The sequence below is a fragment of the Athene noctua genome, chromosome Z (assembly GCF_965140245.1).
Source record: "Athene noctua chromosome Z, bAthNoc1.hap1.1, whole genome shotgun sequence".
Taxonomy (NCBI): Eukaryota; Metazoa; Chordata; class Aves; order Strigiformes; family Strigidae; genus Athene; species Athene noctua.
The window spans coordinates 47,432,233-47,450,930 of record NC_134077.1 but is presented as its reverse complement, the minus strand read 5'-3'; the positions used below and the strand labels follow the sequence as shown (position 1 = coordinate 47,450,930).

The 18,698-nt window shown below is 42.2% G+C and overlaps 1 protein-coding gene across 1 annotated transcript in view; it reads left to right on the top strand.

Annotated features, from left to right (window-relative positions):
• Positions 1-2,206: 2,206 nt before the first annotated feature.
• The window catches only part of FBN2 (fibrillin 2), a 167,066-nt gene continuing 150,574 nt past the window's right edge, over positions 2,207-18,698 (top strand). Inside the window, exons 1-5 of the mRNA XM_074931320.1 lie at positions 2,207-2,427; positions 3,278-3,360; positions 7,131-7,229; positions 7,784-7,879; positions 10,227-10,322. Coding sequence (XP_074787421.1) covers positions 2,207-2,427; positions 3,278-3,360; positions 7,131-7,229; positions 7,784-7,879; positions 10,227-10,322 — 595 coding nt within the window. The remainder of the gene's footprint in view (positions 2,428-3,277; positions 3,361-7,130; positions 7,230-7,783; positions 7,880-10,226; positions 10,323-18,698) is intronic.

Here is an 18,698-nt window from a genome sequence, read left to right as displayed (position 1 = left end):
TTTCCTTTAAGATTCTCTTGTGGTGTTGTTTTCAAGATGCAGCTCTGTTTAATTTCTGGGAATTATGTCTTTATCTCCATGCTTCCTGATATCCAAGGCCCTAAGCTTATCTCATATCAGTTCTTTCCTTTTTATTATTTGCATTTTTCTTGAGATAATTATTCACACAAACAGGCATGGATTCCTTCTCTCTCCCTGGCTTTGTTAGGTGCATCTCATTCATGTCAGGTTTAAGAGCTTGTTTTGAAAAAATTCTAAATCTCACCTATATTCATGAGGTTCCTGAACTCTTCTACCCAGTTGTCTTCAGTAAATAGTTCTTTCATTAAATACTTCCCTTAATTTCTCAACGTTTTACCTTTAAAGATTCAGATCCTCCCATGCGATCTTATTTTTGCTAACCTTCCAAATCTAAATACATCAAGCTTCCAATCAGCCAGAATATAGATCTGTAAATGGAGCCTCTATTAGAGCCACCGGACCAGCAAATAAGGACAGTGACTTGAATAAGGGAGTGGTTTCATGACCTCTTAGCTAGTGGGTTTTATTTCAGAGATAACAGAACATGGGTCCTGCTCCTCATTGCTGAAGTAGAACTGCCAGAAAAAACGCACATGGTGCTAAGAGCAGCTGCTAGTTTTTTGTTTTGTTTTTAAAGACAACTAAACGTTTCCTGGTTGCCACAGTATGTCATGTATGTATGGTGAGGTGCTCAACAGTATAGCTCTAATTTAAAGCAATCAATCTTAGATGACAAAACCATGTTGTGACCTGCTGCTACGACCCACGGGGAGCACTAAAGGGATTTTCAGCGGAATGTGCTTCGTGCTGGTGGCTAAGTATTACACACATCGGGGTAAATAAACGGTTTATGGCCCTAAAAATTAACTAGGAAACAAGCCAAGCTGGGGGTGGGGGGTGCTTGGATTCATTTTAAAGATGTTTATAGAGAGAGAAACATCAAGAGGAAAACAAGTAGAGCTTTAAGGTGTGAAACTGCAAAAACGACTCCTGAAGGAAACTGCAAACGAGTGCAGTTCAAGGTCTCTCAGCTCTCGATGCTTTCCAAGAAGTTTTTGCTTTTCAGGATGCTTTCTGCAGAAATATGTCAGCTTGCTGACAAGAACACCAACACACGACGCGTAACCGATGCCAGACGGGAACGCGCTGCCGCACCAAGCGCCTCCGCTCGCCATTCCCATGGGCGAGCCCCGCCAGGCCGCGGGCCCCTCGCGGGGTGGGTGCGGGCTGCCCGACCCCCTCCCCGCGCCGGCTCCAAGCCTTCGCCAGCCCAGGTGAAGGGCCCGCCCCGAGGCGTCACCCTGCCGGGCCGGGCCCCAGCCCCCAACTTGGGCCCAGACCTTTCTTTTGAACCCCAGGTGCTTTTCCGTTCAGGGATTTTACTTACTAGTCCCCCAGCAAGGGCGGGACCCAACGCATTTCACGGTACGGTCCGCAGAGGTTTGGGAAGGGGGGGGGGGGAGGCGTGGCATTCCCCGTCGGGGACAGATCTGCCTGCCCCGCGCTCCCTCCGTGTGCTCCGCACCCCCCCGCCCCGCCGCAGCCCCACGTGTGCGGAGCCCGCTCCGCTCCCTCGGCCCGGCCCGCCGCCGTGGCGCCCCCCGCATCGCCCCGCGGGAGCCGGGCCGTGCCGAGCCGGGCCGGGCCGGGCCGCTCGCCCCCTCCCCCCGGGGCCGCCGCTCCAGCACCGGCCGGGAGGCCCCGGCCCCAGCCCCGCCCCTGGGCCTCTCCGCCCCTCCAGCCCCCTGTAAAACCGCCCTTCGTGCGGGGCGGGGATGTTTGCGCCCCTCTCGGCCCCAGCGGGCGCGCTTCTCTGGACGCGGTTGTTCCCGAATATCCTCTTGTTCTTGTCTGTCCCAGAGAAGTTGGACGTGGTTCCGTTGGATCTCCTTTTTCGGAGGGGGGAAAGTAAATCCCCACCAACGCCACTTTTCTTTTCCCCCTCTTTCTTCCCCTCTGGAGAGAGAGGAGGGGGGATGCAACGAGGACCCCGCTGTTGGTATCACCGTGTCCCGCTGACGGCTGCGGCGGCAGGGCAGGCTGGGGAGGAGAGAAGAAAGAGTTTCCGCGGCTGCTGAAGCCTTCCCCTGACGAGGAGCGGAGCCGTGCCCGGACGGCGCTGCGGGACAGGCGCACCTCGCCCCGGCTCCCCGCCCGCCGCCACCGGCGTTTCCCACCGGGAAAGATGGGAAGGCGGCGGTGGCTCTGGGTGCAGCCCTGCTTCCTCTGGCTGGGCTGCCTGGCGGTCTGGGCGCAAGGAGCGACCGGGCAGCAGGAGCCGCCGCCAGCCCGCCCCGCGGGAGCAGCGGGCCGCATCCCCCCTGCCGCCGCGTACCGGGAGGACGGGGCCGGCAGCGCCGCCGGCGGCCGGGTCCGCAGGCGAGGACAGCAGGACGTGCTTCGCGGGTAGGGACGTGCTTCGCGGGTAGGGACGCGCCGCGCCGCGCTCGGGTCTCCGCCCTCCGCAGCCTGAAGCCCCGTCCCCGCCTGGCCCCGGCGGGGGTCCTGCGGGCAGCGCCGCGCAGCCCGCTCGCTCCCCAGCCAGCAGCCCCCTTCCGCCCGCCCCTACCTCGAACCCGCCGCCGTGGTCTCCGTTCGGACCTCGGTACATCTCACCCCTGAGGAGTTGTGATGAGCGGGGTTGGCCTTTTGTCCTCGACTACGAAGCACGGTCTTTTAATTAGTGCGGTTATATCAAAAGCAGCCATCGCGGGGGCCCCCACTCCAGCTAACAGATGTACCCAATAGGGCTTTTTATTCAAGCACGTTGTGATGTTAAAGATGCTTTGACATTCGCTGTAATTTGGCTCCTACCGAGAAACTGTGCAAAACCTGTTTTTCTCTGATGTTTTGGCGAGTTCTTGGTAACATGAATGAGTTTCATTAACCTTTATGACCAGCCATCCCTTCTGTCTTGTGTTAGATGGCAGCACGAAGCCAGTTTTTACAGCATGGCTTCTGAGAGTGTATGAATGTAGAGCCAAACTCGCCCCTTGCGTATCCTCAGCAGTTCCAGCAGGGATGAACGTGGCCTGCTCTTGTCTAGTCTGCCTCTTCTCTTAATACGAATACAAAATAAAAAGTGACTTGGAAGGTCTCATAGTGGAGGAAGATTGTGTTCCTTTGGGGGAAGATTTCTTTGTAGATGACTTTGCCTTATGCAGTTTTCTTTCCTTGTGTGTACATAAAACTTTAGATTCTATTTACACCGAGTTATATTTTTGTATATGCATTTATTTGTTTGTCTGTGTGACAGGCCGAATGTGTGTGGCTCTAGATTCCATTCGTACTGTTGCCCTGGATGGAAAACACTCCCTGGAGGAAACCAATGCATTGTTCGTAAGTGTCTGACTTCAAGTTTCTACTGCCCTAAGGGTAATAATAAAAATATTCTTCTGTGAGTTACTGTTCCCTTCAGTATGAGAAAAGGTAATTCACTTCTGTCTTTGGCCTTATTTTTATAAAGAAAAAAAAGGAAAAAATGATGGATTTACAGGGCCACATTTCTTGTAATCGAAAGATTGGCCAATTGCTGTATTTTCTTTGGTGTGTTCATAACGGTGTATCTCCAAATTTTTAAAAAGAAGAACATGACAAGAAAGGAAAAGGGAAAAAAACCTTCCATAAATCAAATAATCAACTATAGTAACAGGAAGCAAAGCTAAAAGGTCTTGATATGAAGCAAATAAGAACTGAAGTTTTGGGAAACTTTGTGCTAGGCTTGGAATTACAATCAAATGGAAACCTTTTATATATCTGGGGTGCTTATTCTCTTGTCTGTCATTTTTAGTTGTGATTTAATAGCTAGGAAGCACGTAGAATGGGATTACTGCCTGGTACTGCACTGACAGATGTGGGTACATTGACACGGTTTGGCAAAAAAAAAGGGGAGGGGGAGATCTGCTCAATACTCGGGATATGCAGTGCTTAGGGAATGTTATCTATGTAGAAAGGAATTAGAAAATTAAGTTGAATTTAAGTGAATTAGAGAAAAGCTAGTATTGTACACATGCATTTTATAGTCTCTGAATTTTAACGTGAGTCTGTTCCCCTTCATCCTAGCCTGTCACCATCTCTTTTGGTTGTAAGTATGGTCAACTTCAAAATTCAGTTTCAGGAACATATTGGCCTTTATGTAAGCAGTGAAGGTCTTTGCAATACTCCACCCAACAGACATCCACAGCTAAACTAGAGAAGGAATGGGTGGTAAGCCAATATCTGCCATACTTAAAGATGACTTTTGGGCTGTTGCCTTATGATTTCAGGACTATCAACCTGTTCACATCAATTTGTTTTACATGAGTTAGTTTTTCTTGCTAATATGTCTTATATCTATGCCGTGGATTTTTTAATCTAAAATTTTCATATACGGTTGACCTAGCATTTCCTAGCAGAGGTTGACCGTGTCATTCAAAGGCAGATACTGATATCAGTACCACCGTGGAATAAGAGTTACTTCTCAGAATGTTCAGTTCACATTTATCATCTCTTAAAATATTGACTTACTTAAATGTAAACCTGAGTTTTAAAAATGGATTTAGGCTGCCTAACATGCTGTTGATAGGTTTTTCAAATTCAGCTGGGCATCTAGCTCAAGTGAAATTAGGGAGAGATGATGGTTTAGAATGGTTCAGGAATCCTTATAAATTGTCCTTAAATTGTGACTCTCAGTGCCTCTTAAAGACTTCAGTCTCAGGTCTCTTCATATCCAGAATAATCTTTGAGTTGCTATCAATTTATGAGCACAAAGGACATCTTTTAGCTCCTGTTTACTTACTGGAACTTAATTGCAGCTTTCTAATATGTTTGAAGGGTGAATGATTTTGCCAGACCATCTGTGAGATTGCCTGTGACAATTTTCTGTTTGTATTTTTGGTGAAGGTTTAAGAGCACAGATTTCTATGCTCGCATTAAACATTTGTTGAGGTGATGGTCCCTCTAGCTAGAGCTGTTTAGCTAGATAAAGTCTCCTACACTCAGTTACAGGCAAGCTAGCAAACTTCTTACTGGAGATGCCTTGATTATAATTAGTGCAGGTTGTAACTGTTGATTTTAAAGTATTACTTCATGAGGAGAGATCTATGAGCTAGTCGTAGGTCCTCAGGAAACGATTCTGACTTCACAGTGTTTCTAGTTGATAACATGATGATGGTTGTTGGCCGTCTGGCATATTTAAAGTGATCTTTTATCTAAAAAACAAAGGTCTGGTTGGGTTTTACTTTTTCTTTAAATAAATTAAACTGTGCTGGTGAAAGCATACTTAGATTATGCTTTCAGCCATAAGGCTTTCAGTTGATAAAAAATTACTCCCTAACAGATAGTAAACTGTCAAGGTGTAGACCTCGCTTAACCAGGAGATTGAGCTATGTTGTATAAAGATGGACTGAACAGTGATAAGACAGCCCTGTTCCCTGTGTGTTAAGTGCTCTAAATCCGAGTCCCATTTTTCACTTTAATGTTTGCTAATGGGAAAAGTATTTTGTATCAGTCAGTGGTATGTCTCTAACTCAAACTAAACAGCGAAATCCCACGAACTCTTCCATCTCGCGCCTTTGCATTTAGGACATAGTTGTATAGGAATTTAACAATAAATGTGGATGTTCCACACTGCATCTTTCAGATGCCCAATGAGTGGTGTTAGTGGACCACTAATGTAGCTTTGTCTCCTCCTCTCTGCCTTCATTGGAGTATGTCAAGGAGGATGCGGGTTTACAAAATCTGATCTGGTTTGATGATGATTAGCATCAGTGCAGAGATTCTGATTTAGTAGAGAAAGGGTAAAAGGGAGCATATAAATTTCACTGGGAGCATATTTTAATTCTGTAATGAGGCAAGAAAACAATTTGCGTCCGTATGGGAGTTGCATCTCATTTATGTATGTTTTTCTAAATCAGAAGGGGAACACAAACATTATGGGAAAGGTCTTATCTCTGCTTTCTTTTTTTATGTATGTGTCCAGGTGGGTTTTTTCTTTCCTTTCAATGTAGATAGACAGGCTTTTTAGGTGATTGGTATATTCTGACAAATTATCTACCAGAGGTACTTGTTCCTTTTTTAGTCCTTCAGTGGAGTTATGCTTGATTGTCTCCAAGTCCCAGTGTTACTTACAAAGAAATTGTGATTCTTGCTTGGTTTTTTTGCTTTACAAGTTGTCTTTCACATGATATATGTTTTTTTTAGGTGGCCTTGTGCTGTACTGGCTCTTAATGTTTCAGGCTCTCTTTTGGTGCATTTACTCATCCAGCAGACTATTTAGATGTATTCATTTGTATGTCCTTTAGAATCTGGATTTAGCCTTTAACTCTCTCCTGGTCCTGTAGTTCCTTTGTGCGATGGAGCTCCCCTGGCTAGTGAGTGAGAAGGGAAGGCATGGCTTTGATGCATCAGGGGAGAGCACAATGTCATCTGTTAGGTGCACATAGTATTGTGTAGACAGGCTTCCCTGAGATTTTTATGAAGTTAGTTTCAGAATGACAGTGTGGAAATATTTGAGTACAGAAAACTATACCTGGGGAAACTAAGCCAAATCTGCAAAGCCCAGCATTTGGACATTGACTTCCCACAAAGCAGCTTTGTGCAAAGGATGGGTGGTCTTACAAAAAAAAAAAAAAAAGAGACCCCAAAATGCCTCTAAAATAGCTATTATAAGAGAGAAGCCATACCATAAAATGGCATTTATGATCTATATTGTTTATATTCATTCAAATCTTGGATTCTTGGTAAAGTTTTCTACAGGTCTTGTGGTCTAAAATATGTAATTTTCATAGTCCTACATTGCTTGTGTAATAGGCTGGTATTTCTAATTAGGGAAAGAATTGATTATCTGGTTTCAGTGGTCAGACTAGTGTTAAAGTATGCTGTATTCTACTCCATTTGTCTTTGAATTTGTCACAGATACTGATTATACCAAAACTCAGTTTGCTTTGTTTAACTTACAGTTGGTTTTACATGTATATTAACTGTCCCAGTGGACTGAATATTCAAGTGCTGGTTGTTTGTTTGGTTGTTTTTTTTAAAGAAGCTGTTAGGCTACTTCTTTTTTTTTTTTTTTTTCCCCCTGTAGTTCAAGGTTACTGTTAATCACTGTCTTTCTAACTGTTCTTCCTCAGCGATTTGTAGAAATAGCTGTGGTGATGGATTTTGTTCCCGTCCTAACATGTGTACTTGTGCTAGTGGACAAATATCACCTACTTGTGGATTGAAATCTAGTAAGGACTTACTATATTTTCATGAGATACTTCATTTTAAGTAATTTTCTTTTGAGAATCAACTAAAAAATAACTTTAAATTCTTTAAAAATAATTTGTCATTACTGCATGCATGCAGGTAACTTACACTTTAGTTTTTGATAGTTTGATATACCATGTGTGCATGTTTACTCAGTGTGACAGATTGAAAAAAAAAGTGTTTTAAGAGATAAGCAATTTTAAATATAAATGTGTGTGGTATTAACATTTTCATTGAGTCCATTTTCCTGAGAAATGAAGATTGTACAGCCTCCAAGATAATTAAAAGTTCTCAGTTGCTAAAGAAAGTAAAGAAAAACTCAAACTTTTAATGGTTGCTTTTAAAATAATAGCTGAGTAATATCTACAGCTTGGAGGGTTTTGGTTACAAGAATACCTGCATGTACACTTAAATACGTAGTATATTGTACAAAGTTCATGTCTACTTTCAGATGTCTTTGTTTTTATGCACGTTTGTTTCCCAACATGGTATTTTTGCCTAACACTGGTATCTCTCTGCCTGGGCTCTGCTGTAGTACAACGGTGCAGCATCAGGTGCATGAATGGTGGCACGTGCACAGACGACCGATGCCAGTGCCAGAAGGGCTACATTGGAACTTACTGTGCGCAGCGTAAGTAACTGCTCTGTTCATCTAAAAAATCCATGTACGTCCTGCAAGTTAGCCTTCTTACTTCTGGTAGGGTAGGAAGACCAAAAAGCCAGTATGCTGAAATAGAATGAAATGTCTGCAAGAAATTTAATGCTGTTAGGGATGTATTGTTTATCTGCAAGTCAGTTCATGCGTTGAGTGCCTCTGTATCTCTAAAATTCAAATTGGGGATCAAATTCACCAGATAGTTTTGCAAAATCCTTTGGGAGCAGTGGCAGTATACATCTCACTCTCCTTTTCTTAGCACATGATCATTCATTTTCCATTCTTTTTGACGAAATTTCTCTGTCTCACAAGAACAGCCTAGCACTAGGTTAACGAGTGTTTTTCTGTTTTCTACTCAGCTAAGAAAAAGATTAAATGCAGTTCAAGCTTTTTGATACACTTTTGGTTTGTCAGGCAAGCTAGAAAGTCAATAATTTGCACAGCTCTACCTATCACAGTACGGTGTTTGCAAGCTATACAAATTTAGTAAACAATAAAAATCACTAAAGGCTGCAGGGATGAAGAAAGACTCAAAGTATATTCTGAGGTTAACTGGCTACTAATCAGCTGAGAAATTAATTGCAGAAGGTAGTCTGAAGGAACTAGAGAAAAACAAAAGACAGCCCTGCAAAGAACCGGTTAGACTGAATAGTGTGAAAGGACATCCTTTTGTCTTGGTTGCTCTTGCAAATGCTGGAGAGCAGTGTTGTGGTTGCTTTATTTCTATCTGGATAAAACACTCTAAAATTTTAGGTGGTAATTGTAATCCAAAAATATGACCCTAGTCACAGTCAGAGTTAGTTTTAAGGGTTGTTGGGCCCCTTCCTGCAAATTTTAAAGTACTGGGTCAACACCTGAATGATCTCAGATGGGGCATATTTCCAGTGAATAAATGAGAAGAGGATTGAACTTTCAAGCAGTGACTCTAAAGCAATCCAGAAAATACGAAGGAACTGGAGATTGGTTTCAGTGTATAGGATAGTTAAAATTTCAAGTAAGATTGAATGTTTGTGTTCTGGACACAGTATGAAATGAATGCCTGAAAAATGTAAATATGTTTTTATTTCTTTTTACTGAAATGTAATTCTGTCTTAAATATTGAAGTTAATTCGTCTCTAAAGTGTCATTGTCCATTAATTCAGTAATGTAATACATGCAGAGAAGTGTCTTCATTTTATGCATAAGATATGCATTCTCAGTAAAAAGTAATTCAGGTTTATAGTTCTTGATAAGAAGTAAGGCTTTATCACATTTCCACATAACAGTATATTTTAAGTTCCTCATTGTGTTATAGGAGGGATGTGCACATTTTTACCCGTTTGAAATAGATTGCTGCACCAGATACTCCACTGTGTTACAAATGCCACCCTCAAACCGGTGAGACCTGTATAGGAAGGCAGCCTGGGGACTTCTAGCCCAAAATCTGCTGCTGTTCAGAGCCACTTAAAAACTGCGGGGCTGTCCTTTACGGTGAAATGCTTTGATTTGGAACATGTGCTAATTCTGAACAAGGCTATATGTCTTGGAAGCAATGGGCCTGAAAATAGAATGAGTCAGTTAAAGCATTCTTTTAATAGTATTTTTCAACCTCACAGAAGAACTGTCTTCCTTTCAAATTGATAAGATGTCAGTGCTTTGGCAGGAGGCTTTGTTCTTGATTCACACTGTTGCTAAACAGCATGAGATAAGTTCCACAACTGTAAAGTACCTTCTCCATCTTCTATATATACTCTACATTTATACTCCCCCCAAAATACTTTTTTTCTTGTTGGGGTCTTGTAGGAAACAGTTTTTGAAGATGCTTAAAGATGAGTTTAAATGGTAATTCTTTTCCCTTACTCTAAACATGACTTCTGCCAGCAGTATCAACTTCTGAGAGCTAAATTATCTGCCTCTTGGACACCCCAAGCCTCCCTTCTTGGAAGATTTGTTGCTGTTGTGACTGAATGGCACAACTTACTATACGCAAAAACCCCTCAAAATAGTTGAGCGTTTATCTGATAACTTCAGTGTTAAAGATCTTATGATTAGTGACTAGAGCTGCACAACTGTTTAAAAATATACTTAAATTAAACATCTGCTAAGAATTTGTGCTGGATATGATTAATTAAACATTTAACAGGTCCTAATGGCATTTGGGCTAATGGAATTTGACTTGAACAATCATTATTGTTGGTGATGATGGGTAGGAAGGAGATCAGTTTGATCTTCAGGTCCAGAACGATTTAGAGGAGTTGAGAGGAAAAGATATATTTTTGAATACTGCATATGGTAATCTTTGAAATACCATTACTATAACTTTTAAAACTTTTTTTTGTTAAAGCTGTCTGTGAAAATGGCTGCCAGAATGGAGGACGGTGTATTGGACCTAATCGCTGTGTATGTGTCTACGGATTTACTGGCCCTCAGTGTGAAAGAGGTAAAAGAAATAAGGAAGGAAATTATGAGCTGTTATACGCAACAATACGGTATGCACATACTTTATGTTGTGAATTTTCTGGCTGAGCCAGTAAGCTTCCAGTAAACCACTTGTTTGTAATTTTAGAAGATATCTTCCTTTTCAGTCTGGTAGCCACATTTTAGACTGGCAAGCACAAAGTTGTCACAGTTGGTAGGAATTTGAGCTAATTTAGGCTGCTTATTTTGTTTGTGTAATACTTAAAAGATGAGCTGTCTTTTGCTCTCAGCTGCATAAAATAACATGACAGGAAAATTGTTGATAGTATGTACAACTAATTAAAGGATTGTTTTTCTGTATAACACCTCTATCATAAGAAGAACCTGGGAAGTTACTTGCTCTGGTTAGTTCTATTCTATAGGAGAAAGTCAGAGATGAAGTGAAAAAATAAGCAATTGCTGTATTACTGAGTTCAGTTCCTAAAACCATTCTTACTCAAGAAAACACCTTAGACATGGCTTAACTTATAGTAGTTTCATGAATTGGGGACTCAACTAGAATTTTATTTTAAAGTGTTATGGAGAAATCCCTTAGCTGCCATTTAAGGGCTTAGAGATTCCGACAAAGTCAGTTTTAATGACACTGAACAAAATGTTTTTAGTGTTAGACTATGTGGTTAGCACACAACAAATTAAGGCACTAAGTCCATACACAGTGATTTAGAATAAACCTTCTTCCACTGTAAGACATCTGTACTTTTTGTTTTTGAATAAATCAGAGCATTGTTTTTATTTTGAAACCTTATTGAAAACTGTGGAAATGTAGTGATGTAGAACCACTCAACATTAGATATAATTCTAGAACGTATTCTTTGTGCATCAAACTGATAAGTGTAACCCAAATTACTGTCTATTTAGAATGGATTTTTAATGAGTGGATATAGTGCAACTTGCTTATCAAAACAATAATGTGGTACATACTTTAACATGTTCTCATCAAAAACGGTATTGAAGAACTGAGCAACCATAGCATGAAATGCTGAATACTAGTATGCACTATTATCTTACGCCTTTGAAATGTTCAAAAGGTTGTCAAGACTAAGAAGGGTGATGGGATCATTTGCGTTAATAGAAAATAAAGTCACATTCTTAATTCACATTAGCAGTGGACAAGACACTCACTCAGGGCAGAAGTAGACTTCTTAGGTGGATAAAATAATTTAAAGCAGAAAGGACCTCCACAGGCCACCTAGTCCAATACCTGCTGAAATTTCAGGTCCATGTCCAGACAAGTTTTGAACACCTTCAAGGATGGAGATTCCACAGCATCTCTGGACAAGCCTCTTCCGGTATTTGACTACTCATGTTAAAAACAATCAGATGAAACAACCTAATATCTAAGTGCAGTTTTCCATGTTCCAACTTGTATTTGTTGCCTCTTGCCTGATTGCTGTGAGCTTCCAGGAAGAGTCTGTCTTCAATTTCTCTGTATTCTCTGAACAGGTAGCTATATGCAGCAATAAAGTTCTCTTGAAATCTCTAGGCTATATGAGCTCAGATCCCTCACCTCTCCCAACAGGGCAAGTTCTTCCGCTCCCTGACCAGTTTGGTAGCTCTCTCCTTCAGTGTGTCCGTTTCTTTCTTGTCCAAAACTAGACACAGTACTCCGCAGTCTTACAGGTGCCAAATGGAGGTGAAGGTCCACTTCCCTGAATTGGATACTACCACTCATCCTGATACAATCCATGCAGCTGGCCTTCTCTACTGCTTCCTGTTCATGTTGTTGTCTCCTAGGACCTCCATAATCCTTCCTCAGAGCTGCTTGGCAGGCAGTTACCCTCCAGCCTATGTTGTTCCATCAGGTTATTTCATCCCAGATGTGAGACTTTGCTTTTGCTGAACTTCATGTGATAACTGTCTGTTTTTTCTAAGCTGTCTAGGTTACTCTGAGTAGCAGGCCTGCCCTTCAGCGCATTGACTGGTGCCCCAGATTTGGTGTCATAATGCAGTCTTCTTGAGAGTGTGCTTTGTACCTTCACCCAGGTTGTTAATGAAGACATTAAACTGTTACTTGTCCCAGTACTCATCCCTGAGGGATGCGCTAGTTTCCTGGCCTTTACATGGACTTTGCTGATCACAACTCTTTGAGCCGGCAGTCCAGTGAATTATTGTTCACTTACTCAGCCTGTATCTCACCAATCACAATCTCTCAATGGGAGTCTGTCTCAGAAGCCTTGCTCAGGTCAAGCAACATCCACTGCCCTCTCCTTGACCTCGGCATCAGTGACTTCAAGGTTAAAAGCAATGGTGACATTTGCCATTGATAAACCCATGCTGGCTGCTCCCAGACACCTTCGTGTCATTCATGTGTTTGTTTAGAGATGGCTTCTGAAGAATATCCTATGGAATTCTGTGTTTCAGCTCTGAGTGCCCAAAGCTGTATGTAAATTGTGAAAATATCTTGCGCCATTTTATTCCATTTGTTGATGGTGAAATGGAAATAATTTTCATGTAGATGAAGGAAATAACTAAACACTGAAAACACAGGAGTTTCTGTTTGCTATTCCAGGCTGTTTTGCACACCCACTAGATGTCACAAACAACAGAGAAATGTAAAGGGTGAATTTGTCTCTAATTGCTTGTCACTTTCATTCTTAAAACCAGATTTAGGGACTTCTATTCATTGCTGTTAGTTTATATTTTTGCCTTTACATGTTACATCTAGCCCATTCTCTAGCTGCTTCTTATGAACCAAGCACAAGGACTCAACTCTTATATTTTGGTTAGTGGGGAAAAAGGAGGCGTTATGCTGTTAAAAACTCTTTTAGTAATTACAGCAGTTTTCAGCAATATGTCTTTGTGGAATGCACACCTGCCTTCTAACTAAAATAAGAGACTACCAAGTCTGTCCAATCCCTTGAAAATCCATTCTAAAATGACAATGTTAGGTTGCATTATAGTTTGAGCTTTAGTTCTGATGGAGCTTACATTTCTCCAAATTCAACAGTCTAAGTTGAATATCTGAGATGGATGATAGTTGTGATGAACTATAACATGGTAGAATTGTAATATTGCAAACATACTTTTTTTTTTTAAATTGATTGCATTCAGATTTTTTTATTTATTGCAAGACAACTTGGTAAGCTTGCTTTTTATCCCAGAGAAACCAGTCAGTCCTGGTTAAGATTTGCTTCTATTCTCTGACTAGATTCAGGACTGTGGAATCATGTTAATACCAGATAGAGTCCAGCTGTGATGCTGGCTCAGAGTTTTTAATAATGATGCTTATACTTGAAATAGGCTGACTTGTTTAAAACATTCTAGTACATATGGGTATTGTAACTTAACTTTTGTGGTGATAAAAGCATTGAAGTTTGTTTTCTTGCAATTAACTGTTAAACTTTTAGGTTGCAGAATTCAAGCCACATAAAAGAATCAATATCAGTATTTTGGCATCCATATTTCCTACCTGTCCTTAAAAGTCTTAGTCTTTCAATTCTATGTATAGAATGCTATTGTTATGAGATTTAAGCTACATTTCATGGTTGTTTGGAAATTAGAATCATAGAACCATAGAATGGTTTGAGTTGGAAGGGACTTTAAAAATCATCTAGCTTCAAACCCCCTGCCATAGGTAGGGACACCTTCCACTAGCCCAGGTTGCTCAAAGCCCCATCCAGCCTGGCCTTGAACACTGCCAGGGAGGGAGGGGGCAGCCACAGCTTCTCTGGGCAATCTGTGCCAGTGTCTCACCACCCTCACAGTAGAGAATTTATTCCTTATATCTAAACTAAATCTGCCCTTTTCAGTTTAAAACCACTACCTCTCGTCCTAATGCTACACCCCCTGATAAAGAGTCCCTCCCCACCTTTCCTGTAGCCCCCTTTAAGTGCTGTAAGACCTCTAGAAGGTCTCCTCAGAGTCTTCTCCTCTTCAGGCTGAAAAACCCAGTTCTCTCAACCTGCCCTCGTAAGGGAGGTGCTCCAGCCCCCTGATGATCTTCATGGCTCTCCTCTGGACCCACTCAAGCAGATCCATGTCATCCTTATGTTGGCGTCCCCAGAGCTGAACACAGCACTCTGGGTGTGGTCTCATGAGAGCAGAGGGGCAGAATCACCTCCCTCAACCTGCTGGCCATACTTCTCTTGGTGCAGCCCAGGATGTGGTTGGCTTTCTGGGCTGCAAGCACACGTTGCTGTCTTGTGTGTTGAGCTTCTCATCAACCAACACCCCCAAGTCCTTCTCCACAGGGCTGCTCTCAATCCACTCATCACCCAGCCTGTATTTGTGCTTGGGATTGCCTTGATCAGTGTGCTGGACCTTTCACTTGGCCTTGCTGAACTTCGTGAGGTTTACATGGGCCAGCCTGTCAAGGTCCCTCTGGATGGCATCCCTTCCCTCCAGTGTGTCAACCACACCAACTTGTTGAGCGTACACTCAATCCCCCTCTCTGTGCCTTCAGGAAAGATGTTAAACAGCACTAGTCCAACATCGACCACTAAAGAATGTAACTTTTTTTCCTTTGTAAAAATGAGGATTATGTTTCTGCTTTTCCAGTCAACAGGAACTTCACCAGACTGGCATGACTTCTCAGATGTGATGGATAGTGACTTAGCCAATTTATCCACCAGTTTCCTCAGGACATGTGGATGTATCTCATCAGGTTCCATGGAGTTGCACATCTTCAGGTTCCTTAGACGGTCTCAAACCTGATCATCTCCTCCATTGGGTAGTTCTCCCTTCTCCTAGTGCCTCCCTTTGCTTTCTGTATCTTGAGCAGTGTGTCTGGAGCACTTCCTGGAGCAAGTATACAACTTGGAGTCATTGAGTGCCTCAGTCTTCTCCATATCCCTGGTAACCAGGTCTCCCGTTTCCTTCCAGAGAGGGTCCACATCTTCCCTAGCCTTCCTTTTATTGCTGATGTACCTACAGAAGCTTTTCTTGTTGGCTCTTGACATCCCTGGCCAGTTACAATTCTGTCAAGGCTTTGGCCTTCCTAACCCAATCCCTAGCTATTCAGACAATTTCCCTATATCCCTCCCAGGCTATCTGTCCTCGCTTCCACCTTCTGTAGGCTTCATTTTTGTGTTTGACCTTGTTCAGGAGCTCCTTGTTCATCCATGCAGGCCTCCTGGCAGTCCTACCTGACTTCCCCTTTGTCAGGATGGCTCTCTCCTGAGCTTGAAAGAGGTGATCCTTGAATATTAACCAGCTTTCTTGGGTCCCTCTTCCCTCCAGGGCTTTATCCGTCTACCAAGCAGATCCCTCAGGAGGCTAAAGTCTGCTCTCATGAAGTCCAGTGTAGAGAATGTCCTGGGCATCCTCCTCACTGCCCTAAGGATCTTGAACTCCACCATTTCACAGTCACTGCAGCCAAGGCTGCCCTTGAGCTTCACACTCCCCACAAACCCCTCATTGCTGGTAAGAACAAAGTCCAACAAATCATGCCTCCTCATTGGCTCCTCTATCACCTGAAGAAAGAAGTTACCATCAATGCATTCCAGGAACCTCCTGGATTTCTTATTGCCCTACTATGTTGTCCCTCCAATAGATATCAGGGTGGTTGAAGTTCCCTGTGAGGGCCAGGGCTTGTGAATGTGGGACTGCTCCTGTCTGTCTGTAGAGGGCTTCATCTGCTTGGTCTTCTTGGTTGGGTGGCCTCTTAGCAGACCCCCACTATAATGTTTCCTGTCCTTGCTTTCCCTTTAATCCTGACCCATAAGCTCTCAAGTCAGCTCCTCATCCATCCCCAGGCAAAGTTCCATGCACTCCAGCTGGTTATTGACATAGAGGTTTACCACCCCTCCTTGTCTTCTTTGCCTGAGCTTCATAAAGAGCCTACTGCTCTTCAGAAATTAAACTTTTTAAATTAGGTATTTTCTTCCTAATATAGAACATACATAGCTTTCCTTCAGACTGGCCTCCCAGCCTCAGCTGTATCATAAAACGTGACTGCTTGTTCAACTATCTGGGCTCCAAACAGGCTAATTTCCGGGCTGCAGACAGGAGGCTGAGCAGTTACTAATGACTGGCATGATTACAGTATTTAACTTGAGACTTGCTTCTGAGTTAGCAACAAAGCAGAACCTGTTTGGGAGCTCGTACTTTACCCTTTCTGATATATACAATGACCTTTTGTACTTCCTATCAAATCTGTTCTTTCGGTCAGCTGCTTGTCTTTAAATTGTAAACATGTAAGATTCAAGTATTTGATATTGTCTGTTTTGTTGTGGTGGGTGTTTTTTTAAAGCAAAAACCCAAATATTTGCATTTTGCTGTTGAATTTTTCCCAGTGAAAAATAATTGAAAAAAGAAACTGGTTGATTAAGAGGCCTCATTGTCTGTTGTACACATTAAGAGCAGTTTTTTCTAGTGTGACCAGTTCCTTTGGTTTCTCAAGACTGTCTGAGCAAATGCCATTTGTATTATTGCACATGGCCTGTGCATTTTTTTAATTGATGATCCATAGAGGTATGAAGCAGTGGAAAAGCAATGATGTTTTCTTCCTTCTTTATCATGGGTTAAAGAGAGGATGCAGAAGTGGTAAAGGAGAATCCTGTCACTGATCTAAGTTTGCCTTCGCTCCATGTAGGAGGAGAGGGAACAGCACTAGCTTACTTTGTACATAAGTGGCTTATAATGGGAAGGGAAAGGGTTTGGACTGAGTAGAAATGCACAGCTTGGGAAGAATATCCTTTTGAAGAAGGGAGAGGATGTCAGATAAAATTATCAAGTCTGTGTGGGGAGAAAAGAGGAAGAATAAAGAAATATAGTAGTCTAATATAGCCTGAGAACTTCTAGAAGGGGGGAGCTTTTGGATAGTCAAGAAAATTACTAATGTGTCTTAGCCTAATGAGTTTGTTGCAGCTGGTATTCCCAGTACAAGAGTCTGGTCAGTTTCTCTCACTCTCTGGATTCTGGAATTTCTGTCTATCAGAGGAGTTGAGAGCCTGACCTCATGACAGATGCAGTAAGTCAGTGAGGGGGGCAGCTGTCTGCCTGCAGGTTTTTACTGGTCAGTAGGGAAGACTGCACAGAGGCAGCCAGGTAGTTGGTAGAAACCCTCCTCTGTACAACATAGGATTTTTATACTGGTTTTGCAGTGCCTACAAGAACTTGGCCCATACTATTGAAGAGTCCAAGGAGGGACAGCAACAGACTAAGTGAAGTGTCCCTGGGGTTAAAGAACAAGATGTTGCAGAGGATAGTGAAAAAGGTTTGAGGCAAAGGGCATAACTGAAATAGAGGTTCATTTTGTGGGGTAGGAGAACATACATCTAACACTGTATTTGAAATATGTTACCTTCATCTGACCCTCCCCAATAGGAAAAAAATCAGTGATGGTTCTATGTCTGAAGATAGTAGAAGAAAAAGGGGAAAAATGAAAAAAAAAAAAGGTTTTCTTCAAGGTGGGAAGAGGATGAAGAAGCCAATCAACACCACACAGACAGAGGTGGGAGGTAACAAAAAGCTTTCTCAGTGAAAGTGTTAATAGTTTATAGTAACTGAGGCAAAAGAGGAAAGAATATAAAAAAACAGAACTGAAGGAGAGCTGTACTGAAGAAACTGATCAGCACTTAGAAGTTACAAGGATATTTTGCGATAATACGTATGAATAGAATGAAGATTGTATAGCAAACTGACAGAATTTTATATAGGACTTAATACTTCTCAAATATATTTTTATAATAAAGAAAACATAGAACTCATATTTAGTCTGTAGTGCTGCTGAAGGTACTTGTGTGTGCTTAAGTGACAGTGATTAGATGTAAATGAAGCAAGGAGGGAATTAAATACTTTCAGAAACTGCTCCTTCCTCTGAGAGATCTTCAGAAGGTCTTTTAACTTTACAGAACTTTTCCCTATTTGTTGATGGTAACAGTACCATAGGAAGAAGTGAAAGCCTTTTGGGGATGTATTCAGATCTTGTATATTTGGTCTTACCCCTGTAATCTCATAAATGGCAGAACTTCATGCCATGAAGTCTATGGCAGGTTATGTTCAAGGTGTTTCCTGTCTGCCAGCCCTGGCATACTGCTTCACAAGCAGTTATAAAAGGACCTGTGCTTTTTCTCAAGTTGCTTGGTTTATTTTAGCTGTCTCCCAATGATTGTAAACTTTGTTCAGGTGCTTAACAGCAAAAAAGCTGTTTTCATCACTGGACTCTTCTCTTTTTGTAGGAGTTGTGGGAATGTAATTTTGCTGGTTTTTGCTTTATACGGGCTACTATTAGCCTGAACTGAAATAGAAGTTCTTCATCTGGGATAGGATGTATGTGTGTATGCCTAAGTGGTACCCTGCTCTGAAGAGCTAACTGGACAAAGGAAGTATTATTACTCTTTTACGTGCCCCTGAGATAGGCAGAGGCATGCGAGATTTTTATTTGTTGAAGGCTGAG